Source organism: Hippopotamus amphibius, chromosome 5 (genome assembly GCF_030028045.1).
Source record: "Hippopotamus amphibius kiboko isolate mHipAmp2 chromosome 5, mHipAmp2.hap2, whole genome shotgun sequence".
NCBI classification, from domain to species: Eukaryota; Metazoa; Chordata; class Mammalia; order Artiodactyla; family Hippopotamidae; genus Hippopotamus; species Hippopotamus amphibius.
Genome location: NC_080190.1, coordinates 50,160,030 through 50,187,697, shown reverse-complemented (window position 1 = coordinate 50,187,697; position 27,668 = coordinate 50,160,030). Strand labels below are relative to the sequence as shown.

General features: G+C 42.0%; 2 protein-coding genes across 3 annotated transcripts in view; one reads left to right on the top strand and one right to left on the bottom strand.

Annotated features, from left to right (window-relative positions):
• WDFY4 (WDFY family member 4) overlaps positions 1-27,668 on the top strand; it is a 255,486-nt gene that overhangs the window by 191,384 nt on the left and 36,434 nt on the right. The gene's annotated exons all lie outside the window — the stretch shown is intronic.
• Positions 5,687-27,161, bottom strand: LRRC18 (leucine rich repeat containing 18). 2 transcript variants are annotated; one of them, XM_057734877.1, is made up of 3 exons: positions 27,067-27,161; positions 22,144-22,242; positions 5,687-6,681 (listed from the first exon to the last, which is right to left on the bottom strand). In XM_057734877.1, the coding sequence occupies exon 3, from the start codon at positions 6,590-6,592 to the stop codon at positions 5,825-5,827; it is 768 nt and encodes a 255-aa protein (XP_057590860.1). In that variant the 5' UTR covers positions 6,593-6,681; positions 22,144-22,242; positions 27,067-27,161; the 3' UTR covers positions 5,687-5,824. The 2 variants fall into 2 exon arrangements, with proteins under 2 accessions (XP_057590860.1, XP_057590859.1); XM_057734876.1 differs by lacking the exons at positions 22,144-22,242; positions 27,067-27,161 and adding exons at positions 16,507-16,606; positions 20,468-20,550.

Sequence of the window (27,668 nt, the reverse complement as noted above, 5' to 3'; positions counted from 1 at the left end):
AGAATATAATTTTCCATATTGATTCTCTGATAAAATAAAGCCCTAATATTTGGACTTATTTCTGTACAGACATTCCTTTGGGATGCTCACACGGTCTGGCTTAGTTTCATTGCTTCCCAGTGATCTCAGTTCCTATTGAGCTCAGAGATTAGAAAACTCAGAGAAATACAAGGCCTAGATGCCTATCTGGCTCTTCCTCTCTCAAATCTCTGTTGTACACAGCACATACCTTTGAATGGGCTAAAGGCATCCTTCCATAGCTCTGGTCCTTGACAAGCTCTAAAATACTTGCTGTGTCATCAAGACAAAAGTGTCCCTGGGCTGGAAGAAGCTGTTGGTTGTGATGCAGTGCTTATACTTGGGGCCTTACTGTATCTGCATGTTTGTAATTTCTGAAATTTTCTCTCAATTGTATAGCTAACTTAAATGTAATGGTTAGGATGAAATTCATTTTTTAGCATGAGGTTCTGCAATTGAGTAAGTAGTGTCCTTTATAGATTTTCTTTAATGAATGAGTTTCCTTTTGAGATTATCTTTGAAAAATAATGAAAGACAAAGAACTTAAAAAATCAACCATAAGAAGCTATAAATTCCCATAAGAAGCTGATCTTCCACGATAATCAGGGCACCACTGCTAGCAGCATGAAGGCTAAATTTCAAGTACTCCATCCCCCACTTCCACCACTTCAGTCCCTGCTCCCCAGAGATCATCACTGATGACCAGCTGGGAGGCTGAGAATCTGTAATGTGCATGGTTACTTTGATAGAGAGAACTTCAGCTCCATCACTGAATGGAGAAACATGCTCCCTGGGCTTCTTGGTAAAGCATTGTAGGGGCTCTACAACTCAGACCCTGGGGTTAGATCAGGATCACTGGAACCAGAGGTGAACTAAACACCTTGATGGGATAACAAATGCCCTGGCACTGTGGAGCTTCTCACATGGTTGGCTCAACAGGCAGTGGGCAGTGGAGCCCAGTGAACTGTGATGAGCTCTGCTTGGGTCCTGCTCAGACTTTATTCTGGGCCCCATTCATGTTGTTCCTTGTCTTTCTTATACATGTCTCTTCTTAGTTCTATCCTTAGCTGTGACCTCAGACCTATTTCTAGGCAGAAGCCTAACGTAAGCCCTGATCCCTGCATCAAGCCTGGCCTCTTTGTCCGCCTCGTCAAGATGCTTCCACAGGGCAGTGGGCAGGGGTGTTAAAGTCCAGAACTATGAAAGGAGCAACTTGCTGACTGATGGTGCCTCCACCCCCCTTGCTACTTGTGCCTAGCCACCACCAGAAAACTTGGGGCATGGGTCAAGAAGCTGTGCATTGTCTTTTTGTTACTTTAACATCTTTCTCAGGAACCTTCAAGGTTAAGATCAACATGGATAATTTTGTCAGTCCAGTGATCTGAAGTTAAGGTGCTCTTTCCCTTGAAATGTCTTAACTCTTCAGGATGATTGAGGAACTTTAAGTTTGCCAGTTACTCATAAATTAGCACTTGGCAGATACAGAAAGATCTGTTTACCACTGCATATAGGCTGTAAGATTTTTTTTAAGTTTTTTTATTTTAAAATAACTATAGATTCACAGGAAGTTGCAAAAATAATACAGAGAGGCCCCATGCAGCCTTCACTTAAATTCCACTGATGGTTACATCTTGTGTAACTATGGTACAATTTCAAAACTAGGCAATTGACATTGGTACGACATGTAGGCCTAGTTCTTTATTTCATCATATGTGTAGATTCTTGTAACCACCACCACTATCAACATACGCAATTACTTTTATCACCACAAAGGTATCTCTTAGGCTACCACTTGATGATCGTACCCACCCTCTAATACCCCTCCTCTTCATCCTTAACCCATGGCAGCCACTGATCTGCTTTTCATCTCTACCATTTTGTCATTTGGAGAATTTCCTGTAAGTGGAATCACAGAGTATGTGACCTTTGGAGATAGGCCTTTCTTACTCAGAACAATGCCATTGAGATCCATCCAGGTTGTTGCGTGTATCGTATGCTCCTTTTTTTGCTGAGCAGTATTCCATGATGTGTTGGTTTAACCACTTGCCTTTTGAGGGAAATTTGCTCGTTTCTAGTTTGGGGCTATTGTAAATAAGAAGACAATTTACATTTAATGTAATTATGAAGATGTTAGGACATAAGTCTGCCATTTTATTTTTTGTTTCCTATTTTTCCCTCTGTTTTTCATTTCTGTTTCTTTTTCCTGCCTACCTTTGCATTACTGAAAGATTTGTTAAAATTCAACTTTGCTTTATCCATAGTATTTTTGAGGGTGTGTTGGTATAAATTCCCTGTATAAATTTTAGTTGCTTGAGGTATCGCATTTTACATATAAAACTTATCAGAGGCTACTGGTGTTGGAATTTTACCAGTTCAGGTGAAATGTAGAGACCACAAGTCTTTTAAATCTTAGTCTTCTTTTAGATCTTTAATTGTCTATAATTTATATCTATCATTTTCTTAAATATTTCCTCTATATACATTAAAGAAACCACACATCAAATATTTCCCAAAGTCGTTTTCACACACAAATAGTCTAAAGCAAGAGAGGCAAAGTGAATTTAAGAAGCAAGTCAGTGGTTTGGCTGGCACCGGAGAGCCTGGCTTCCAGAATGTTTCCCTTGCCACTGTCTTTCTTCTCCTAACAGGACTTTTCTTCTTCAGAGCTGTTTACTCTCGTTAGCTGATTAGTCTTCACATTTTTGCCATAAGCTACTCTAGGGAGATGTTGAACGTATCCTGGGGATGAAGACAAAAGAGGCCGAGGCAATTACTCCAGGTTACAGAGGTAAAGCACAGCAAGGGCAGAGGTCACACAGGGGTCACCTAGGTCATGCCTGGCTTTCAGAGAGGGTGGTGACTGGGTTAGCATGAGTAGGGGTTTTGATCTATTTGAGGAAAGAGAAAACCCTGTGGCTTTCCTGTCAAGTATTTTGGGGCCTCATACACTCCGCAGGAAGTGAAGGTGACTGTGGAATTTTAAGGCATGAGGCAGCATCAGCATTATACCTTTCCTTGGCGGAAAGAGAAATAAAATGTGAAAGATGCCTCCTAACCGAGTTCTCTCTCCCATCTTCGCTTCGTCTTATTGCCAGGGTTTCCTGATGAACCAGAAGTCTAAGGAGAACGCATCCTGGGGTCAATCAAAGCCCCACCATCTGTTTATTTCTCAGTCCTGGTGAAGTTCAGTGCACTTAAAACCCCTTCCTAATACATGGCTAGAAGAGTGAAAGCACCACAAAGCATCTAGAAATCAAGGATGGCACCAAGCTCAGTGGGGAAGTTGCTGCGATGGAGCAGAAAAGCGGGTAGAAGGGAAAAACCTGTGCTCCAGGCCAAGACCTTTTGTAGGGGAGCAGGGAGATCTTTTTCCTTAACTTACTAATTCTAAAGAAAAAGTATCTTAAATGGGAAGAATGGAAATGGACAGTATTCAAACAACTAGCCATCACTTTCTGTTTGGATTGAATGCCCTTGCATGGATTCTGTACTTCTTGGGTCAGAGATGAAGTAGTTAAAACAGCAGGATGGCTACTTAGGGACATGTTCAAGGCCCAACATTCTAGTGGGGTCTCCTGGGCCTCAGGCATGACATCTCATCATGCATTCCACAGACATGGGTCCTCCATTCATCTATAGAAGGGATTTTAAGAAATCAACTTGGACATTAAATGAAGGGAAAAATATAAAGGATGACATTCAGTGCTCACAAGAATGCAATGAAATGAATTCTCTAATATATTATTGGTAGATATATAAATTGGTGTAAACTTTTTATAAGCTACTTAATAGCAGGTATCAAAACTTATTTTAAAAAACATGCTTTAATATAGTATTTGCAATAATGAAGATATATCAAGGAAATAATGTAAAATATTTTTAAAAATCTTAATCATACAGGCTTCATCACAAAATGATTTCTATCAGTGAAAAACTGGAAACAACTTAAATGTCCAACAATAGTTTATAGTTATGTATATCCATGTTTGACTATCTTGCAGATGCTTTAAATTATGGTTATTAAGACCAGACAACCACATGGGGTTCAAAGCAGGAGAAAAATGACGTGAACACTATTATTTTAACCATGTGTAAAAATATACACAGAAAAATAACTAGTAAGAAAATCTGTCAATATTATAGCTGGCTTACGCTGTAGAATTGTGGATACTTTAAGCTGCTATATTTAAAACTATGTTGTGGTATTGTTACTTTTATAACAGAAAACATTTAATAAAGAGAAAAACTGAAAAGGGAATTCTGAATCTATATCTTCAGAGATTTTAGAAATATGATAGCATTGTCACAGCTAAGCATTTCAAAGGAAAATAAGCAGTGAGGAGTGAAGACATGAAGTACGCCTTCTACTATGATTTATAATATGAAAAAGAAATACGTTAGTGACACTGACCTAATGAATATCTACCTCTTGGTGTTGATCACTACAAAACTTGCTGCCAACACAGGAAAGCCTTGATTGAAAACAAACAAACGAATAACAACAAAACAACAACAACAAATTTTCTAAAGATAGCTTCCTTGATCCCTTTCTTTTAGGCAGTGTAAAGGGGTGAGTGAATGGTACAGAGGAGGTTCTCAGCTACTGTGAGGATTGACCCTACCACTGTCATTTCTGCCAACAGATCTAGAGTGACCAAAGACACTGTCCAAAGTAGTATTTCAGCTCTGAGATGCACCGAACTCTAGTTCTTAGAAAGAACTAACTTCTACTGAGTCCTCACTCTGTGAGCTATCTGCTTGAGACACATGACAAGCCTCAGAGTTGGGCTGGTATTATTCCCACTTTACGGATGAAGGAACCAAAGCTAAGTAAAATGTCCAGGGAGATGGCAAGTAAGAAGCAGAGCTCTCCTGGACCCAGATCTGTCCAACTGCAGAATCTTTGGATTTTTCTCTGTGCCAGGCTAGCCCTGCACACCTCTAGGCTCTGATCTCCTAACTTCCTCAAACAATGACATTATGCCCTGTCTTCTTTCAACTTGTCTTCCCTACAGGTCTCAAAGGGCAAGACAAGCTTTCCCCCATTGGACACAGTCCCTGCACCTAACACAGGGCCTAGTAAGGTATTTATCTATTGACTGCACCAACCTCCATTTGTACCCATTCTTTCCTCTGAAAAAGCATTGGACATAAGATGGGAGTGAACCTCATTCATTCACAGCCAGTCAAGGGCTTGCAGGTTTAGTCTAGAAAACTCCTAGAGCAAGTCCCGAAAAGAGAAAAGGATAGGACTTCTTTGAACACAAGATGTTAATGCCAATACTTAATGATAATATTTGCCCATCGGTGTGGCCCTGTCTTGTCCCCTTTCCAAGAGTAAATGTCCAACTGCCCTCCTACCACCCCATGCTCAGAGATGCCTGACTTTTGAAGCCTGGCCCAAAGCATTCCAATAGAACAAGCTCCACACTGGGGAGCTGGCAGTTGGTCCTGAAATGTGGGATAATGAGACTAAGTGTGCTGGCTGCATCAGCTGCCCTGGCCACGGGCTGTAAGCAGGAGGGTTCTGGGGCGGAAGTGAGATGGATGGCCCTTTCCTGACTCTTTGTGCCTGTATGTGTGAGTGTGTGCATGCAGAGGAGACAGAGTGTACAGAATGGCAAAGAACTAAAAGCCCTCCAGTCAACAAAATCACAAGCCAAGGAGGTAGGGAAAGACATTTTATGGGTTGGCTGGAGGAGCTGTTGCAGTAATGGAAGAACCCCTCAGTTTTCTGAGGATGCAGCCTGTTGTCATGTTCCCCTCCCTCCCTTCTCCCTTCCTGCCTTAGGGTCAGGGTCCCAGGTCACCTCCAATCTTCCTGGGATTCCTTGGCCATGGAGTTGGGTGAGACCAAACTGGAAAAGATGGCCCTTCTCGGTGCTGTCGTGGCCATGCTCTTGATTTTGTTCAGCTTGTCCTGGGCCTGTTGGCATTTTCTCAGGCAAGGCCCACACAGATCCTTCTCCTCCACCAGATATAGGTTGTCCAGCCTCTTGATGGAATCTATGAACATGTCCGACTCCTCTGCCTTGGGAAAGGGGTTTCGCTTTGTGTTGAGCTTTTTCAGCTTGGGGAGCTTGGAGATGCTGTTGGGGATGTTGCTTAGCAGGTTGTCATGGAGCCCCACCTCATGGAGCTCCTTCAGAGCACCTAGCGTGGTGGGCACACTGTCCAGGTGGTTCAGGCCTAAATTTACGGTGCGGATATTCTTGAGCTGATTGAGCTCCACAGGCAGCCCGTTGGTGGTCAGCCTGTTGTTGCTGACGTTGAGGTAGAGCAGAGAGGTCATCTGGCCGATGGACTCGGGGAGCTTGTCAATGTAGTTGCTGTGCAAGTCCAGCCATCGTAGGTTCTGGAACTTGGAGATTGAGTCAGGAATCTTTCTGATCATATTCCGGCTAAGGTCGAGCTCATCTACATCATTGAGTCGCAGAATACACTTGGGAAAGGTGGTAATTCCCATCTTGCTCAAGTCAAGGCGTTTCTTCCCATCGAATGTGATCTTGATACAATTCTTGGCCACATTGAGGGTGATCTTTTTGCCCTTGGGGGCCTTCCCCCCCTTGGCCATGTTCTTTTAGTAAGTTTGAAGTATGTTGTTCTGATTGATTGGTGATCAGTTAGAGGAAAAAGTCACATGAAACTGCTAGAAGATAGACTCTGAAAAGAAGAGAAAAAATATCCAGTTAGGAGATGACATAAGGATACTGGACTCTTCCCAAATCTTAATGCTTCACTCTAATGGTTTAAAAGGAGAGAAAGAGGAGAGTGGAGAGAAATTAGGACATCAGCAGAAGTAGCTTAGCCAAAGATCTTCAGCAAATTGAATGCCCTCCTCACACCTCAGTGCTCCCAGATGTAAAATGGGAGTTCAGGGTTGGCCTCAAGGATGCTTAACCCCCCTCTGGCTGTTCCATTCCCTGACTCATGAACAGCTCCATTGTCCTGGACTTTCACATATTCCTCAGCCTGGGTGTGGGTGTCTTGGATATGTGCCATTTCTTAGACCCTAAGAAAACTCCAGGATGCACCCTGAGCTGCCCACGAATGGACCAAACCCTAAACAGGGTCTTCAGTACCTACTCCCAAACCCTGAACCCAAAGGCTTTGTGAATTGAGCATTGTGCAGGTTTTGGACTGGTACCTGGGTAGCAACATGAAGGACTGATTGGAACAGCACTGTAAATTCTTTGCAAACTGAATGGACGTTATAACCATAGTCTACAGAATCTACAGAAGGTTTGCCAGAACTTATAGCCTGTGACTGCCTGCTCAAAATATACATGTATATATCAATATAGATATAAAGATACATCCTAGAAGAAGAAGAAGAGGACATAGGCTTGTGGTGCAGAAAAATATTTGAAGGGAAAATGGGTAAAAATTTCCAAAACTTAGTGAGTGACATAAAAATCACAGCTTCAGGAAGCTCAGTGAACTCCAAATAGGATAACTAAACTAGAAGAAATCCACATTCAGACATAATCAAACTGCTCGAAATTAAAGTAAATATTAAATAAAAAAATAACACATTGCCCACAGGGAAACAGCAATATGAATTATTACAGATTTCTCACTAGAAACTGTGAAGGCCAGAGGTATAGGAAAAATATTATTTAAATAATGCTGAAAAAAAGGAACTGTCAACACAGTAAATAAAGACATCCTTTATGAATGAAGGCAAAATAGGCACTCTCAGATGAATTAAAAACAAAAGGATTTGCCACTAGTTGAGCTGCTATGAAGGAAATGCTAAAAGAAGTCTTTAGATGAAAGGGAAATGATACTAGAGAGAAGCTTGGACTTTGAGAATAAGGGAAGAGCAATGGAAATGATAAATGTCTGGTAAATATAATAGGCTGTTTTTTGCCTCAGACAATCTTGAAAATATGAATGATGGTTGAAAGCAAAAATTGTAACTGTCAGTGTATGTAAATGGAATACCTAGGACGACTACAACATAATGAGGGAAGTTAATGAGACCTATATGGTGGGTAAGATTTTTACATCACTTTGGAAGTGGTAAAATATTAATTCTAAGTAGGCTGTAGAAAAATCAGTGTGTATATTTTAATCTTCAGAGCAATCAGAATGGATAATTTTCAGAATGGATTATAAAAGAAGAAGACCCAGTTGTATGTCATCTACAAGAAATCCACTTAAAATAAACGAAAGTTAAACTAAGAGAATGGAAAAAGACATACTATGTAAAGACCAAAGGAAAACTGGAGTGAGTTTATTAGTAACAAAGCATATATCAGAGCATGAAAACTTACCTGAGATTAGGTATATTACATAATAAGAACAGAGCCGCTGTACCAAGAAGATACAAAAATCCTAGCTGTGCATGTGTTTAGCAACAGAGCTTTAATATAGATGAAGCTAAAAATGATAACATTGAAAGAAGAAATGGGCAAATATGTAATTAGTGTTGGGCATGTCAGTACTTCTCTCTCAGTAATCAATAGGACTAGAGAGAAAATCAGCAAGAAACGGGGTTTCTCAACCTTGGCTCTACTGACATTTTGGGCTAAATACTTCTTTGCTGTTGGCAGGGATGGGGTGGTAATGGGGGAAAGGCCTGTCCTGTGCACTCTACGATGTTTAGCAGCAGAAAGTCAGAATTTTCTACCCACTAAATGCCAGTAGCTCTCCACTAGTTGAATAACCAATATGTTTCTAAACATTGCCAACTGACCACTGAGGGGCAAAATTGCCCCCAGATTAGAACCACTGGTAAAGAAGAACTGGACATACCATCAACCAAGTGGATCTAATTGACATTTATAAAACAGTCTACCTAGCAGCAGAATACACATTATTTCCAAGTGCACGTGGAACATTCACAAATATGGACTACATTCGTGGTCATGAAACAAACCTTAACAAATATAAATGAATTGAAATCATATAAAGAATGTTCTCTACAAATAATGGAATTAAATTAGAAGTCTATCAGAATAACTGGAAAATCTTCAAATAGTTAACAATTAAATAGCATATTCATAAATACTCCATGAGTCAAAGAAATCTCAAAGGAAATTAGAAAATATTTTGAACTGAATATAAAAATAGAACATATTAAAACTTATGGTATGCAACTAAAGCAGTGATTAGAGGAAAATTTATGGCTTTAAACATTCATACTAGGAACATTTTAAAAAATAAGAAAGGTCTCAAATCAATAATATAAACTTCTACCTTAAATAAACTAGTAAAGAAGAGTAGAATAAATGTAAAGCATGCACAAAAAGGAAATAATAAAGATGAGCAGAAATCAATAAAATTGAAAGGGTAAAGACAGTAGAGAAAATTAATGAAATTAAAAGCTGGTTCATTGAAAAGTTTAATGAAATTGATAAATATCTAGCCAGACTGACAATGAAAAAAAAATAGGAGACAAAAATTATGAATATCAATAATTAGAGAGGATAAGACTAAAAACCCATAGACATTAAAAGGATAATAAGAGAACAGTACAAACAACTTTAGAAAAAAACTTAGATGAAATTGACCACAAACTATAAAATCTCACCCATGAAGAAATAGACAACCCTTGAAGACCTATATTTATTAAAGAGACTGAATTCATAGTTGAAAAGCTTCCCCAAAAACCCTCAAATGGTTTTATTTGCAAATTCTACCACTCATTTAAAGATAACAATACCAATTTTACACAAACTTTTCCAGCAAATAGAACAGGGAGCAATTCCTAACTTATTTTCTGAAGCCAGCATTACCCTGATACTAAAATCACACAGAGACAATATAAAGAAAGAAAATTACAGACCAATATCCCTCGTGAACATGGACATAAAAATTCTCAACAAAATATTAGCATATTGAATGCATCAATATATCAACAATAACACATGACATCCAAGTAGAAATTCAAGGTTGATTCAGTATTCAGAAAGCAATGTAATGCAGCACATTAACAGACTAAAAAGAAAAACATACATAATCACATCAACTTATGCTGAAAAAACATGTAACAAAACTTAATATTTATTCATGACAAAAACTCTCAGCAAACCAGTAATCCGGTTAATCTTTCTTAACCCGATAGAGGATCCCCACCAAAAAAGCCCTATAATTAATATGATTGGTGACAGACTGAATGCTTTCCCCACTGTCTGAGAAGAAGGCAAGAAGGTAAACTCTCACTATTTCTATTAACGTTATATTGGAAATTCTAGCCAGTGTAATAATGCAAATAATAATCATAAAATAACAGGCGTAGAGATAGGAAAGAATGAAATAAAACTGTCCTTCTCACAGATGACCTGCTTGTCCAGATAGAGAATCCCACAGAATTTAAGAGACACTCTTGGAACTAGTGAGTTTAGCAAGGTTGTAGGATACAAGGTTACACAAAAAAACTCCACTGAAGGACTTCCTAGGTGGCGCAGTGGTAAAGAATCCGCCTGCCAAAGCAGGGGACATGGGTTCGAGCCCTGCCCTGGGAAGATTCCACATGCCACAGAGCAACTAAGCCTGTGCGCCACAACTATTGAACCTGTGCTCTAGAGCCCGTGAGCCACAACTACTGAGCCCATGTGCCACAACCACTGAAGCCCACGTGCCTAGGGCCCGTGCTCCACAACAAGAGAAGCCACTACAATGAGGAGCCTGTGCCCCACAATGAAGAGTAGCCCCTGCTCGGAGCAACTAGAGAAAGCCCCTGTGCAGCAACTTAGACCCAACACAGCCAATAAATAAATTAAATAAATAAATAAATAAATAAATAAATAAAAAACTCCACTGAATTTCTGTATACTAGCAATGAGCTACTGGAAGCTGAAATTTGAAAAATAATAATGCTCCGAAGAATAAAATACTTGTATATTTCACATAAGTAAAAAAAAAAAGTGCAGGATATGTGATGAAAATTGCAAAACACTGATGAAAGAAAGCAAAGAAGATCTAAATAAGTGGAGAAATATACCATTCATGAGCTGAAAAACTTAATGTAGTTAAGATGTCAACTCATCCCCAACTGGTCTAAAGAGCAATGTGATTCCAATAAAAATTTCAGCAGGATTATTTGTATTATGAATAAACAGATTCTAAAATTTATATTGAAAGGAAAAGGAACTAGAAATTCAAAACAATTTTGAAAGAGAAACAAAATTGGAAGATTCATGCTTCCTGGTTTTAAAACTTACCATAGATTTACAAAATGTGGTATTGATTAAGGGCTGAGTATATTGAGCAGTGGAATAGGAAATAGAGCCGAAACTACATCTACATAAATATGTTCAAAATGGTCAATTTTTTTGACACAATTTCAAGAGAAATTCAATGGAGAAACAACAAACTTTTCAACAAAATGTGTTAGAACAATTGGTTACCCAATATACAAAAACATTGAATCGCAACCTAATGAAATTAACTCTAACTCAAAATGGATCATAGATGTGTAAAATGTAAAGCCATAAAACTTTTAAAAGAAAAGGAGGAAATTTTCATGACCTTGAGTTTGGCAAAAGTACAACCCATAAAAGAAAATATTGACACGTTGGACTCAACAAACTTTGAAATTTTTCTCTGTAAGACAAACAAAAACCCACATCCAACAAAGAACTAGTATCCACAATCTATAAAGAACTCAAGGTCAACAGTAAGAAAGATGACAATACAAAAAAAAAAAAAAATGCCCAAGGGATTTAATGAAACATTTCACCATAGAATTTATGTGGACGGCTAATAAGCCCACAAAACCACAAAGCATAGCTCAGCATCATTAGTCACTAGGGAAATGCAAGTGAAAATCACAGTCAGATACCACTGCACAGTTACTAAAATGCCTAAAACAAAAAAACAAAATGCAAAAACCAATAATACAAAGATTTGGCAAGGGTGTGGAGCAACTAGAATGCTCGCATATTGCTGACGGGGATTCAAAATGAAAAACAGTTTGGCAATTTCTGATAAAATTAACCATACACTTATCACATGACCTAGCATTTCTCCAACTAGGTGTTTACTCCCCCAAACCAAAAGCTCATGTTCACACAAAAGAACTTGAATTTATAGCTTCTCTATTCATAATTGCCAAAAACAAACAAAAAATCCGAAGGTCTTTCAGTGCGCAGGTAGATAAGAAACTGTGGCTTATCCTTACAATGGATACTGTTAAGCATAAAGAGAACAAATCTATTGATACGTGCAACAACGTGGATGACTCTCAAAAGCATCTTGCTGAGTAAAAGAAGACAATCTTAAAAGTCTACATAATGAATGATTCCGTTTATACAACATTCTGGAAAAGTCATAACCATAAGTACAGAAATCAGATCGGTGGTTGCCAGGGATTAAGGATGGGGAAGGTCTGACAACAACGGAGCAGCACGAGTGAGTTTTCTGGGGTGTTGGAACTGCCTGGACCCTGAATGTGGTGGTGGTGGTTACATGAAGCTGTACATGTTAGAGCTCAGAGAACTGTATACAAGAAAAGGAACTTACTGTAGGTAAATTTAAATTTAAAAAAAAACTTAAAAATACTTGGGCCTCCATAGTCTATTTCTGTCATTCTCAGCCCAGCTCGGAAGTCTGATTTTTTCATCCCCCCACTCAGCCCTGTTTCGCCCCGTGAAGGGCATCCACATGTGTATCATGTGGGCACTGCTGGGTATATGTGCGTGTCTACCGTGGGTATACACATGCATACTGTGGGAAACAGCTAAACATAAGGTGGCATATCAGAAAGACTGTCTTACTGCACTTGACTTGAAATCTTAATTAAAACAAATGCGGACTGAGGTCAGGGGAGCCTGTGTTCTGATCATGTTTATCGATGACTTCTCATGGTAAGTTTACCAGATTTAGCAAATAAAATTGCAAGATGCCCAGTTAAGTTTGAGCTTCAGATAAACAGCCGATAGTTCTGAGTATACATATGTCCCAAACATTGCATAGTTCTGTATATTTTTTTTTTTTTTGGCAATTCTATCCCATGCGTCTGAACAAATAGTAAAGTTTCCTTTGTCCATGATCCTTGTTAGTTCTTTGGGACTAATTTAAGCCAAGTCCATGTACTTTTTCCTGCATTCATTCATTCATTTGTACACTTATTCAGTAAGCACATCGAGAGCCTACTAGGTACCAGGCTTCTGTGTTATTTATACAGAGTGAACAATAAACAGGGCCAATCTCTAAGCTCAAAGAACTAAAATCCAGATTGTTATTGATTCTGGCCACCAGATTCCCCAAAAAGCCTAGGCTGTCTTTTGTATTTCTTATATTTAAGATAAAGTTCAGCTGAGGGAGGACAGACACATCGAGTATGGGCAGAAGGCCCTAGATGGGAAGAATGCTTCCAGTAGACTGGAGATTCAGCCAATTGGCCCAGCTGTGCCTGCTCGCCACAGCCCACCCACACCACAGTAAGAAGCCTTCCCTTCTCTGATGACTGATGGGGAGGAAGCAGCATGGAGCTGTCCACAGGGACTTCTCCATTAAGGAGCTTCTCCCCAACAGGCCCTTTGGCGTAGAGCCTGCTCATTCATTCATCACCTGCAGGCAAAGTAGGGGCTGGCTGGGATGATGCCCTTCATCTCCTCCTCAGTGCATCTGAGCCCCCAGACAGCCCCAGGCCAGGTGAAGCATGCAGCCCCCACCCCATTCATGCTTTTCCTCAGGGCCACTTTACCTGGCTGGGACTCTTGCTCTTGGCTGTGGACAGCAGGGTGTGTTGCTCAGGGTCCATTCTGACCCCTCTAAGCTGTGAGAGCCACTAGAAGCGGACCAGTGCTGGGAGCCCCCAAAGCCCAGGGGCATCCCTTTTCTTATTCAACTCTGAATGGTCAGCATCCTGCCCAGGTCTGCCCATTGGGTAGGAGAGTAAGTATTGGCAAAAGAAGTGTGAAATAGATGATCTTTTGATACAACTAAATCTGATTAGATGACCTGTTATTACCAATTCATAGAATCCTCATATCAGTTTGGGATCAGTCCACACAAGGGAAGCTGGCAATTATAGAGAGAAAGTAATGTAAATCGGTAATCAGATAGATGGCTAGGCAGATAGATGGACAGACAGATGGATGAACAGACAGATAGATGGGTAGTCAAATAATAGGTTTCATTTCACATGAACAGCTTAGAAACCCAAATATGAGAAGTTTCTAAATGTAATGTCTTTTTGTCTTATACAATTGATTTTTATACTTGAGGAAAACTGGACCGGTTGGTTTGACTTTAATTTCTAATTAATTTTTCTGTCTAGTCATTGTGAATCAAACAGCATGGTGGGACACCCCATGGATATCTAAATTAAAAATGTAACGGCAACTTATATTTTACTGCCATCAGAATATTCGCAAGCACTTTTAGCTGTAGGATTATTATCTTCACTGTGATACCAGAATTTATCTGATGCTTCACACTCATGTATTGTTATGTTTTTAAGTAAGACCGTCTGTGTTTATATATATATCTGGTATCTTTAAACATCTTGCTAATGCAATCTCACAATAATTACTTCACTCTTCTCACTGATGCATTGAGACCAGGACAGACATATTGTAGAACTGAAACCCCCAAAGTCACCGTCGTTTCACAGCCAGTACTTGGGACTAACTTCATAGCAAGCTTTGTGCCACGTGGATGAGAAATATCTTTTGCTTGTGGGACATCTCTTAAGGGGAAGTAATGCAAACCTCCCTCAGTGAAGTCACTCATTCAAAAGTCATTATTCTCTCTCCCCACTCTCATAAGACCCATTCACTAGATACATAAGAGGCCAGCCTCACCTCTGCTGTGGCTTCCCACAAGCCTTCAGATCACTCCCCGTGCCCTCCACCCCTTCCCAGAATGAGGTGTTCCTTCTCGTGAGAAGCCCTGTGGCAGGTGGAGACGTGGGCGGTCACTGTCTGTCGAGTGGGTGTGTCTAGAGCCTCTGCTAGACCTCTAAAACAGGCACACGTATTCGACTCAGGTGTCTTCTGTGCTGGGGGAGAGAATTACCCTTTGTCCAGTGCCTGCTCTGAACTGTGTGCTCTGTTACTTGCTTCATAGTATCATCTGCTTCTTGGAGTATAGACTCATTGGAGGTAGAAACATGAGGTGGTTTTATTTTTTCCACTTCTGCCCTCAGCTATGTTATATCAATCCCTGCTTTCCTGTGGGCAGAAGGCTAGGAAGGAGACAGACTAGAGGCAGAAAGATTTCTGTGCAGCTCACAGCAATACCCCCACCAGACACTTGGCAGAGTTGATGGAGAGACTGACAATGACAGGTGGGAGAGGGATGCGGACAGCAGGGGTGGAGCCTTGCAGGCACCCTACAGTTACAGGAGTTTTCAGACAACAATTTTGGAAATGCTTCATAATGTCAAGCGCCACTTACTACTCTTCATTCAGCTGATATATACCAAAATAACTGTTGCCAGCATGTTCCTGGGCCCTTTCTGTATCTCTAATCTCCGTAGCAACTATGCAAAGTGTCAATCCTATTTTTATTATGAGAGAATTGAGGCTCAGAGACGTCACGTGTCTTCCCCAAGCTCACAAGACAACACAGCTCAGCCAAACCTAGGCTACCTAGGTATTACACACCTACAAGCCTAGGTGTGAAATACCAAAGTTTATGATCTTCCCGTGACATGAACCTGCCTCTCTTTTCCTGTGGTTGCCTTTGTTTTAGGCTTGTTGCCTGTTATCCCGCTGTCCAGGGGCCAGTGTGTGGTGTGCTTGTTTTCATAGATACATGTATAGGTGTATATATCTGAATATAGCGGCATAATACAAATTTTAAAGATATTTTAATAGCATTAGTGGAGTCATTTAAGTGTAAGAGCTTAGAGACTGACAATCAGAGAGGGGGAGAGAGAGAGAGAGAGGAGAGAGGAACAGTTTAAAGGCTATGTGTAATGCCACCAACCAGTTCATTTAAAGGCCTTTGCCCCCAGGTGGGTGGGGATAAAGACAAGAATCTGCAGTTCCTCAGCCCCTCCAGTCACCATGGGCCCCCATGGTCTAAGCTTCCTGGAAAGATACAGGTTTTCATCCAGCATGGCCCCAGAACACTAGCCCACTGCGTTCCCACCTGCCCACCTGAGAAGCCGGCCGTCTGCTGCCCTGGGCCGGGGAGGTGGGGGTGGGGGGGAGCTGCCAGCTGTGCAGGGCCCTGAGAGGCTGTGTGCAGCCACCAGAAGTGTGATTTCCATGGTGTGGGCTCACTTGAAAACCTTAACACTTGTACGATGCACTTCCCCGATTCTCAAACAGCAGGCCCTCTCGGTTGTGGGTCCTATGACGCTGCCCCCCCGCCCCCCCTGCCCACAGCCCCCAACACACACATTCTCTCCACCCGCCCTTAGAAGCCCTTCATGCCTCCTTCACAAAGCAAGTGCCCTCCAATTTGCCATTTCATTCAGTCCTCACAACTCTCCTTTGAGGTGGGAATGTTCCTGCCACCCAAAGATAAGGATCTGGGGGGTGGGGGGTTGTAAAGTAGTTTATCCAAGCTCACACAGCTCACCTTATTCTAGGGCTTCTGGGTGGATGTTCTTCCCATGACATCAGAGCAGCAGCAGAGTGTCTGTACGGAAATTATCAGGTTCACTTCATTTGGCAGTTATCTGGTTAATTTGATCAACACAGCACTCAGGATCTTATATTATGCATGTATAGCTTCCTCTACCCCTAATATTATTTACTTCTCCATCCTCAGCACCAGTGTGGGTCTGCATATGTGCTGCCTGGGAAGCCGTTATCTGTCAAACTGCCCCCTTCCCCCTGGCGGGTAATAAGAATTCAACTTTTATTTGGAGCAAAAGTTCCCAGGGGGTCACATGGCCCAATAACAAAAGATTATGATTTCTTATTGGTTTAATAGCATCTATTTTATAATTCTGAATGTACTGTGTTTTAATTGGATTTGTTAAAGGAACAAAAGGGAATAGGTGCCTTACAATTAAAATAAAATATTAAGATTATTAGTTTAACAGACTAGAAACGGCTTGTTCATCAACCAACACATTCAAAGCACAGAAAGCAACCTTGACACTGGAAAGCAAAGAACCAAAGTCAGTGCTGGAACCTTTAAACCCCAAGAAGTGAGCGTTAATTCAGTTTCAGTCAACATGGTTAAGCACTGCTATTGGCAGACAGACGCAGTTGCATTTTCTCCTCACAGCCACAGCCTCCCTTGCAGATGAGGAAGCTGGGCTCAGAGAAGCAGCTTGGCGGAGTGAAAAGCACAGGGGCTCTAGACCCGCGAGGGTCACCACCCGGCTCCCCATTTACCGCCAGGTGACTCTGGACAGTCTTCAGAGCCTCACTGAGCTCCTGTAAATGGGATAATGAAAGTGGCTGCTTCTGAAGGGTGGCGTGAGGGTGAGTGAGGGCCTTGGAGGACTTTGCTGTGACTGTGGGGGACGGGGTGCAGGGAGGAGTAGCAGCTAGCCAGGACAGCACAACTGATGACAGTGGAGCCAGGACTCCAGGATTCCAACTGGGTAGAAACCTGATTCAGACCCCCACAGCCCAGTATCCTTACTTGCTGGGGCATCCCTACCTCCCAGGTGCAGACTTTGGATTACTTTATCTGGAGGACAAGGAGACATAGCTCCTTTGAGGCACAGCGCTGCCCACCACCCCCAGGATGGTGGCAGAATGGGGAGAAGTTCTCAAGCGCCCTGTGATATGTGCATTCTTTCTGCACCACGACCGCATCTGGCCCCAGTGAGAACTTGCTGGGGGTGGACACAGTGCAGACCCAGGTGTACCCCAGCTGTGTGCACTGGCCAGCACCCCGGTGTGGTACCCCCATTTTCTGTAGAACAGTCCCCAGCTCTGAGGAAGCCTTTTCTATAAACCTGCCCACCTGTGAAGTTGTGAGATACCTTGAAGGGGAGCCCTGAGGATCAGCTGTAAGGGAACAGCTGAACCTTCCCTGGCCCTTTGGAATTCATTTATTCATCAACAGTTCACATTGAAAAACTACTACAAATGAAGCACTGGTTTATGCAGCAAACAAAATGAAGGCTCTACTCACATCCTAAAAGTGAGATGAACCAAAGCAGACAAACATAATGCCAGGTGAAGGGTGCCAGGAATAGAAAGAGCCAGGGCAAAAGAAACAGAGATGATGTTGGGAGATGTGCTTTGTTGGAGAGGTGACCAGGAAAGGCATCTTTGAGCAGGAGACATTCGAGCAGAGATGGAAGGAAGTGAGGATGCAGGGAGGCAGGGAAGGTATTTCAGACAGGGGATGCTCCAGATGGAAAGGCTCTGTGACAGAGGGGAGGGGAGGGACAGCATAAGAGTAGGGGAAGGAAGGAGGGCAGAAGGGAGAGAAGGAAGGAGGGGAGGCCAAAGGCATAATTTTAAAAAACAAAACCCAGGGCAGACACGATCCGGATTATTTTTCAAGTAATACTTTAGCCGTTGTGAGAAAAATCCCCAGGGCATGTCAAACCAAGGAGAGAAGGCCAGTCTCTACACTTTTGTCAAAGTGACCCCAGACAGGGCCATGACCTCTCCGCTCTAATTTCTACCTGAGCCAGGAGGAAACCCTGCCCTGGGGCCGCCCTGTGCTCTCCTGAGTCTCCCAAGTTTGGCCTTGCTACAGAGTCGGGGAGAGGGGAGGGGGTTTGCATCTTCTTGTTTCCCTCTAGAGATATTCTCTCAGAGCCAGCAAGCTTGCAACCACACTGAAAACCCGTGGTCAGCACAGGTGACTGTGATATAAAAACCACGTAGCCTTTTACATATGGGTGACAGCAATAATATGGGAGAGGGTATTTATTTAAACCTAGGCTAATTTTCCCCATCCAGAGGCAAAGGGCATTGGAAGCACCATTGTCTCATTTTTAAAGGGATATTTTAGGTTAAAGAAAAAGCATGCAAAAGGATGGTTTGGGGCTCTTTCTATGTAAGGCATCTGTCTTTCAAAAATGCTGTGACTTCTAATCTTTTTTCTGTAGAAATATTTTCTAAATTCAGATTTCCATTTCCTCCTTGAGTCTTTATCAGGCCTATTTGAAGTTGTTACTAAAACATTCAAGGCTATCATCAATAAGAGAGAACTCTTTTTGGATGACTTTGGACAAGTAGATGACTTGCTAGGAATGATGTGAACAAAGGCAATACAGCAGGCAGCGCTGTGTTTAGGACAGGACATTTCCCAAATAGGGATACTGCCCGTATATTAGCCATTCTGTCTGTTCCTTTCCTGTTATGTATAAAGTAACTCAATAGAAGGCAGGCACTTGGGAAGCAGAGAATGTGGAGGCTTTGAGACTAATAGAACTGGGCTCCATCCCCATCTTCATTGCCAGCCTGGTTTTAATCATGAACTCAGTTTACCGATCTGCAAAATGGGTTGGAAAATTGCAGGTTGTTGTGACGAGTAAATGAGGTGATGACTGTATGTTAAGTGACTAGTATGTACTGGGTACTCAGTGAATGGTAATGTGGTTCCTGGCACCTTTATGATGGTAAATAATGCTGGAAGATTCACCAAACAGCACCATATTGATCACCTCCCTCAAATTAGTAGCCCCAAGAAACTCCCCACTGGTTATTAATCCCAGATGTAGCATTTGTGGAACAATCTTTGCTGAATCCCAAGCACAAAAGTTTTTGCAGCTTTTTAAACACAAATTATTAGTAATAATAGTGATAATAATAAAAGAAATGTAACAGCAACTTGTAGATATGATAATAATTTTGTCTACTTTTAACATCTAGAGCTTGCCAGCAAGTGCCTCACTTGCTCGTTCATTCATTCGTTCATTTATTCAACAATTCATACTGGAGTCATTCTATAGGTCAGGTCAGAATATATGCAGTGAACAAGACAGACATTTTTTATGCTTCTCATGAAATTCCTATTTTAAGAGAAAGCAAATCAAGCAAGAAAAACAAAGCAAAAAGACCAAGCTTATGTTGGGTGGTATAAATGCTCTGCAAAAAATAAAACCTAATGATGTGAAAGGCAACGCCCAGGATGAGGAGAGAATGTTGTGGGGGTGATGTTAATTTAGACCAAGGTAGATGGGGAAGTCCTCTCCCAGGTGACATGTGAGCTGAGACTTGAACAATAAGAAGAGGCTATGTGGGAGGATTTGGGGGAAGAACACCTCCAGAAAGGGGAGTACCAAGTTCAAAGTCCTAACAGTGGGGAGAAGAAGGAGACGTGGGGGTGGCTGGAGCAGGGACAGTAAGGAGAGAGTAGAAGATGAGGACAGAGAGGGCTTTATGAGCAGGTGTGCATGGGCATTATCTCATTTAATCCATCCACCCCGCTTAGGCAAAGCGATGAGCCCCAAAACACATCCTATGTCAAAGTCACATGCTAGTCAAGCAGAGCCAGCATCTGCTCTGCTCCTTTGTCTGTGGGCTTACTTGCCATTTGGCTTATCCATGAAAGTTTGACTTGACAGCGTCCTGTGGTAATTTGGCTCTATGGGCCAACAAGGAAGCTCTTGACTCACCACGTTTTCCAGACACTCCCCTAAACCGAGCTAGATCCTGTGGGAGCCTTCAGAGTCGTCAAGCCCCATCCTTAAGGTTCATCCCTCACTGAAAAGAAGGCATGCATGTGTTATCAGACCCAGCTCTGGGGGTTGAGATGAGTTCTCTTATGTGACTGGTAGAGAGCTTGAAAATTGAAAATTGGCAATGAATCCAACTGGCAATGAGCTGAAATCTGGCCATGGATGGTGCAGCAAGGTAGCCTGTCATGCCCCTGGGAGGGGCATGGTTCAGCTGCACACCTTGTGTTCAAGGGCACCAGGGACCAGGAAGCATCACCTAGCTCTGATGATGACCCACCCAGATGGTGGGTGGAGGGAAAGAGCATGAAGTCCTCCCCTTTCATCAGCATTGCCAAGTGGAGAGCACTAGGCAGCAGCAGGATACCCTTGGGGCCCCAAGAGGAAGCTGGCGCTACCAAGCACCAGGCCGTAGAGATCAGTCTGTAGACAACCGTAGGGCTCAGGGACACTGAAGAGAGGATGGGGCAGCCTCAGCTCCTCCCTTCCCCCCTCTAGGCTGAGGCTCAAGCCCAGAGTCACCCCAGCTTGGAGACCAGTCACAGCTGTGTCCCTCCCTAGCTGTATGATTTAGCACATGTTTCCTGACCTTTCCGACTCCCCATTTCTTCACAGGAGAGCTGGTCATCAGCACTTGGTTCACGTAACAGCGATATGGTTGGCTTGTAAATGTATTGAGAACCTACTATGTGCCAGAACATTTGCAAATCAATTTAACACATTTAAATTAGGTTCCTGCCTTCAGGCTGCGTGTAGGGATTATATTGACCAGCTACTCTGGTCCAGGCATTTTACAGACACTATAAATTATTCTTACACCTGCCTGATCTATTTACTGATTTTCATTTCCACTGGACAGACGCGGCACCTTAGGCTCAGAGAGGCCAAGTAGCTCATCCAAAGTCACAAAGACTCAAAGTAGGGGCACCTACCTCTGCCTGTTGTGGAAATAGGGACGTGAGGCACGTATCCTAGTGTGTTCCATTAAGAGTCCCTCCTTGTAGGGTCCGGCCCAGCCTAGGACTTGACCACTTGTTCGTGGGTTCCAGTGTTCAGGATCACTCGTAGGAAGGGTTTGCCTCCAGACTTCCCGAAAGACAGACTGTGCTCCAAACCCCAGCACAGTCAGCAGTAATCAAGTGAGGTCTGCTGAGGTTACCTTCACAGCCTCAGCCTCCTGACTAGACGATCACTGCAGTTTCCTTAAAGGGGTAATTGGGTGGGTGAGGAAGCAGTTCAAACACTAGTCTCCACCTGCTTGTGGAGCAGGAAACAATGTTCAAGGAGGCTCAGACTTTGGAAAGATCATCAAGCATGACCCCAAAGCCCCCCAGACTCCCACACTAACCTCCCAAGCTTGTCCACGGCCCAGGCGCCTGAGAACGAGTGCGCCCGGCTGGGTCCCCAGCTAGCTGCCCTTCCTGCCTGGGGCTCAGGGCCAGCTTCCTCCTCTCCTACATAATGAATTAGCTGGCGTCTGGGGGTTGTAAATAAAGCACACCAGGAGAACCGGCATTTCCAAAGTTGCTTACTCAAAGGAGGAGAGAAAAAGAGTTTGAAGAGGTTGTAGTTCGGCAGAGTTAAAGTGAAATAAATGCAATGAGAGGAAAACTTACCCTGTTTTCCTAGTTCTTCCTCCTCCAACTGTGAAACTTTGTCACCAGGCAACAAGAGACTTGGGACCTGGCATTAGTTAACATAATCTTGACGTCAGCCTGCAAGGTGAGAAAATGCAGCGCTGAGAGCTTCTCCAGACAGGGTCTGGGGTTCCTGGGGCTTGCTGTGGGCTTCCACTGGGCTTCCCCCAGCAGTGCCCTGGGGATTACAGTACCAGGACGGCTGGTCTCCATGGCGACTGCCGGAAGGGGACGTGCTAACAGAGGAGAAAGAGTCACGTTTGCCTCTTTGAAGGGACGAATATCTTATTTCTATAGCATTGAGTCCCATGAAATATAATTCAAATTCCTTGGAATTTGCCTCATATTTCATTCTGCTCTTTGGTTTTTGAGAGGGCTGACTTTTATCTGTTTATTTATTTGAATTTAATTATTTCTTGCAGTTTTCTTTACACCCCTTTTCCAGAGTGACTAGAATGCTCATGAAAATCAGACATTCAATAATCCTTTTTTCTTAATTATTATGCCATTTAATGCTAGTGTGTAGTTTCTAAACTCAACATTTTGAATGAATGTGCAATACTGAATCTGGTGGACGTTGCTTTTCCTGTTGTTTCCAATTTGGCACTATCATGAATAAAGCTGCAAGGAATATATCTGGGCATTTATAGTCTTTTTATTCAGTTGCTTTTCCTTTAAATTAAATTCCCAGAAATTGAGAAATTTGGCAAAAAGATTAAATGTTAAAATTATTATGCAAATAATAAAATAACTGTAGAAAAATTAGAAAATGCATATGTAGAAACAAAAATTTAAAAATTATCTAAATTGTATTACTCAGGCTGAATTAAAAAATAAATTAAATAATTAGCAAATTAATAATTTGAAATGCAAAATTAACCCAAGCAATGAAAATTTTGGAAAGTACAAAACAGCAAAATGAAAAAGTTTAAATTAAAAAATGAAAATATAATAAATCATTAAATTAGAAGTATAGTTAACTATAAAACTTTTAAAATATGTGAACACCACCCACATCCTATTTAATCCAAAATGAAATAAAATAGATCATTTAATTTAGACAATAAAAGGATTTAACATAATGAACAAATGAAGGTAACTAGAAAATTAAAAGTTACCCAAACTCCTACAACTTAGTGCATATCTAATTAGAATATTCAAAAAGCACATAATTTAAATTAGAAGATAAGTAATCTGAAAATTATAAACTGGATAAGCAAAAATAAAATAAATATTTTCAAGGAGAAAAGACACGAGAAAAAAGCATTTAAAATTTTTTTAAATTTTATTGAAGTATAGTTGATTTACAATGTTGTGTTAATTTCTTCTGTATAGCAAAGTGACTCAGTTATACATGTACATATTCTTTTCCATATATTTTTCCATTATGGTTTGTCACAGAATATTGAATATAGTTTCCTGTGCTATACAGTATGACCTTATTTTTTATCCATCCTGTATATAATAGTTTGCCTCTGCGAACTCCAAACTCCCACTCCTTCTCTTCCCTACCCCTCTTCCACCTTGGCAACCACAACTCTGCTCTCTATATCTGTGAGTCTGTTTCTGTTTTGTAGATAATGTTGATTTGGATCATATTTTAGATTCCACATGTAAGTGATATCATATGGTATTTGTCTTTCTCTTTCTGACTTACTTCACTTAGTATGATAATCACTAGGTCCATCCATATTGCTGCAAATGGCATTATTTCATTGTTTTTGATGGCTGAGTAGGATGTGTATATATATATATACAATGGAATACATCTTCTTTATCCATTCATCTGCCAACAGACATTTAGTTTGTTTCCTTGTCTTGGCTATTGCAAATAGTGCTGCTATGAGCATAGGAGTACATACATCTTTTTGAATTATAATTTTGGCTGGGTATATTCCCAGGAGTGGGATTGCTGGATCATATGGCAACTTTATTTTTCGTCTTTTAAGGAACCTCCATTCTATTTTCCATAGTGGCTGCACCAATTTTCATTTCCACCAGCAGTGTAAGAGGAGTTCCCTTTTCTCCACACCCTCTCCAGCATTTGTTATTTGTAGACTATTTAATGATGGCCATTCTGACTGGTGTGAGGTGGTACCTCATTGTAGTTTTGATTTGTATTTCTCTAATACTTAGCAATGTTGAGCATCTCTTCAAGTGCCTGTTGGCCATCTGTGTTTCTTTTCTGGAGAAATGTCTATTTAGGTCTTCTGCCCACTTTTCGATTGGGTTGTTTATTTTTGTTGTTGTTGAGTTGTATGAGCTGTTTGTATATTTTGGAAATTAAGCCCTTATCAGTTGTATCATTTGCAAATATTTTCTCCAACTCCCATCCCATGTCTTTTTGTTTTGTTTATGGTTTCCTTTGCTGTGCAAAAGCTTGTAAGTTTGATTAGGTCCCACTTGTTTAGATAAATACATTGTAAAATACAGATATGTAAAACCTTATAAAAATTAAAGCCACTCAGTTTCAGCATCTAAAGGTAACTTTATGTTATATAAACCTTCATGCATTGACAGCATCAGGTTTATGGAATGGCTGTGCAGTAATAATTCAGTAATTTTGCTGATGTTCATTTTTAACTCCAAATATACACAAGTTACCGATTTATCAGGTAACTGCCCTCTAATCCAGCCAGAGCAAAGATTTTGGTTGTCACTTTTTAAATTTGCTTTTGTGCGCTTGTCTTCATAGTCAGGGCCGTGGGTCAAGGTGTGGTCAGGGTATGGTCTGGCAGGTTCTCTGCATAGCCCCGTGTGCTGGGCATTCATGGGTGTCTGCACTAGGCTTTAGCAAACCCTCATGAACTTCCCCAGTCTGCATGCCACCGCTTACCCCACCTCCATTTCCGCATCTGAAGATGGAGACCATGGCTATCTCATTGGGTCTTTGTGAAAATTAGACAATAGACACAAAGTCTTTGCAGTTTCTAATGCATTGTACAATTATTATTGTTTTCATGCAAGATTTCTACATGTTAAAGAAATAAAGACAGGAAGTTATAATAGAAATACTATAGAAGATCAATATCCTGTTAATTCAGGAGGAAATCTCTGATTTGCAAGAATGCCTGTTTATTAATGGATTTCTATTGAGCTATTATCTAGATCTGAAAACTAAGCTAAACCCATATTTGCTCCTGAGGAAGGAAAAGGGGGAGGGAGTGTGTTTCTATTACCAGTCTCTTGGCTCCTCATGGAAAACTCTGCCCATCCCACAGACTGCTTCCCCAGAGCACTCCTCCAAAGCCACACTCAGATAAAAGGCAGGGCAGGATGCTCCCAACACTTGCCCTGTCCTGAGACACAGCACAAACCATTAGTAGATACGCTTCCAGTTTGCCAAGATGAGTGAATTTTCTTCTCGTTGAGGTTTGTGTTTTCTTGACACCTCTTAGTTACTCACTAACCCCTTTCACCATGGCTTCACAACTGTATTGCAAATAGAAAAGACACAGGAGAATTTGGAGAGGCATCAGGCTTTTAAAATATGTCTACTTTAGCTCAGGAGGCCCAGTTTCCCTGTGAGCCCTCCTTGGATGTCTGCCAGGTTATTTTCTTAGTGCCTAAGGACTAGCCATAGCCCCCTAATCCCAGAGGTGAGGTGGGGGATGTGTAGAGACACCTCAGATCCCATCCCTTCCCGGGCTGAGAGAGTGCAGCCTCCAGCCAGATGAGTCCCTTGGCAGAGACCCTTTTGGCCTGGACTAGCCCACCCTCTGGAGGCCCCCGGCAGGCTTCTCTGCCAGCCTCCCTAGGAAAGTTCCTGGGCTGTGCCCCTGGCTCACTCTGGAAGACAGGCTCAGGGTAGAGTGGAGGTGTCAATCAGACAGAGCTGGACCAAAGGGGCAGAGTCAAGGACAGGAAGGTGAGGCAAGTCATGGGCACTGATGTTCTAGAGTAGGAAATGCCTCAAGGCCACATGATAGCAACACTCAAGCTTCAAACCACTTCTAGGAGTTCAGGTATATAGATCTGATTTAAAGCAAAGCAGCACAAATAAAAATCACCTCTGAAAATAGGGAAGAATTTGGACCCAGCCTAGCTGTTGACCACCCGCAAAGTTCAGCCTGAAGATAGTGCCCCATCTTTGGAAGTCATCCAGAGGAGTTTAGATAGCTTCTTGGGGTTGGGGTGAGGTTGGTAAGATGTTCTCTGTAGGCCCACCATGCTAGGCCACCTTCGGGTTAGGCAGAGTGACCTACCTAGTCCTCAGGGATTTTAAACTCTTCCATCTTGTCCACACCATCCCAGGTTGTCCAAGGACCTGGACTCTTGCCCCATAGACCCCATGGCAAACCCTGAGTTGACAGAGCAGGAAATCTGATTCACAGGTGACGCAATTATTCTAAGATCTTAGAGAATGCTTTTGGCAGAACAAGGCAGGTCTTGACCAGAAGCAAGTCTTCACTTTTAACCGTACTCTCCTTTCTCCCAGAGTAAAAAAAGAGTCAACCCTGCTCTAGGATAGCATCAGCATCCACCAGAACTACACCCATTGAGGGAGCCCTGTGTCCACACCTGGGCTAGCCTGTTCCAGACCCCTGTCACTCTTGCTCCCCAGCACTCCTGGGTCAGCCATGTTTGAAGGATGGGGTAACAGTAGTTCAGAGCAGTCAAGTGGTGGGGGCAGGATTTGAACCCAGGTTCTAGTGACTCCAAACCAGTGCTCTTTCCCACACTGCCTCCCTCAGACCTTAGAAGGGCTTTAGAAAGCCAAGAGCCATCTCTCACATCTTGTTTAACATAAAACTTACACTCTAATAATGGACTAGTGCAGTGTATCAACTCTTAAATACTTTAATCACCACATATTTACAAAATTCACATAGACCATTCCAAGAGTACTGTAATTGCCTTCAGATGAACATGATTTTTTTAATTTTTTCAAAGAGAACTCACCTTTGATTAGGTAACTGGACGCTGCTGGTAATGGCGTCTTTTTTCTGATGGTAATGAAATGATGGATCTTTCTTGGAGCTCATAGCCGATGAAATGAGGAGCGTGATGGCAAATTGCCTTTATCTTCTGCACACTATTCCGCCTGGTGGCAGTGTCACAAAAGACCACAGGTAAAATTCTAGAACTCTTTCTGAAAGAGAAAAAAGAGGCTCTCTCGTTTCCTGGTCCCTAACAAGCACATTTTGCTCCCCTACTCCCCTTCCACTGTCAGATTTCTAAAATAAAGTAGCAGGATTAGCAGGCTTTGCCATACCAACTCCACATCCTTGTAGCTCAGCCCCTCATCCTCAGAAAGGCTCAGAACACAGTCTTTTCAAGGTGATGACCTTCGCTGTCTCCAGCCTGGGCTCTGTCCTCATTCATAGCCTTCAAGCAGTCTGCTTTGTGGAACTGGAGTAGTGGGAGGCTCACAGACAGGACAGGAAAGCCAAACCTTCACTTGAGCCTTTGCAAGCTAGCACAACAAATGTGACCATGTTTTGCCTGTTTGTTGGTGTTATTGTTTGCTTGAATAAAATGGACCCAAAGGATGATTTCCCTAT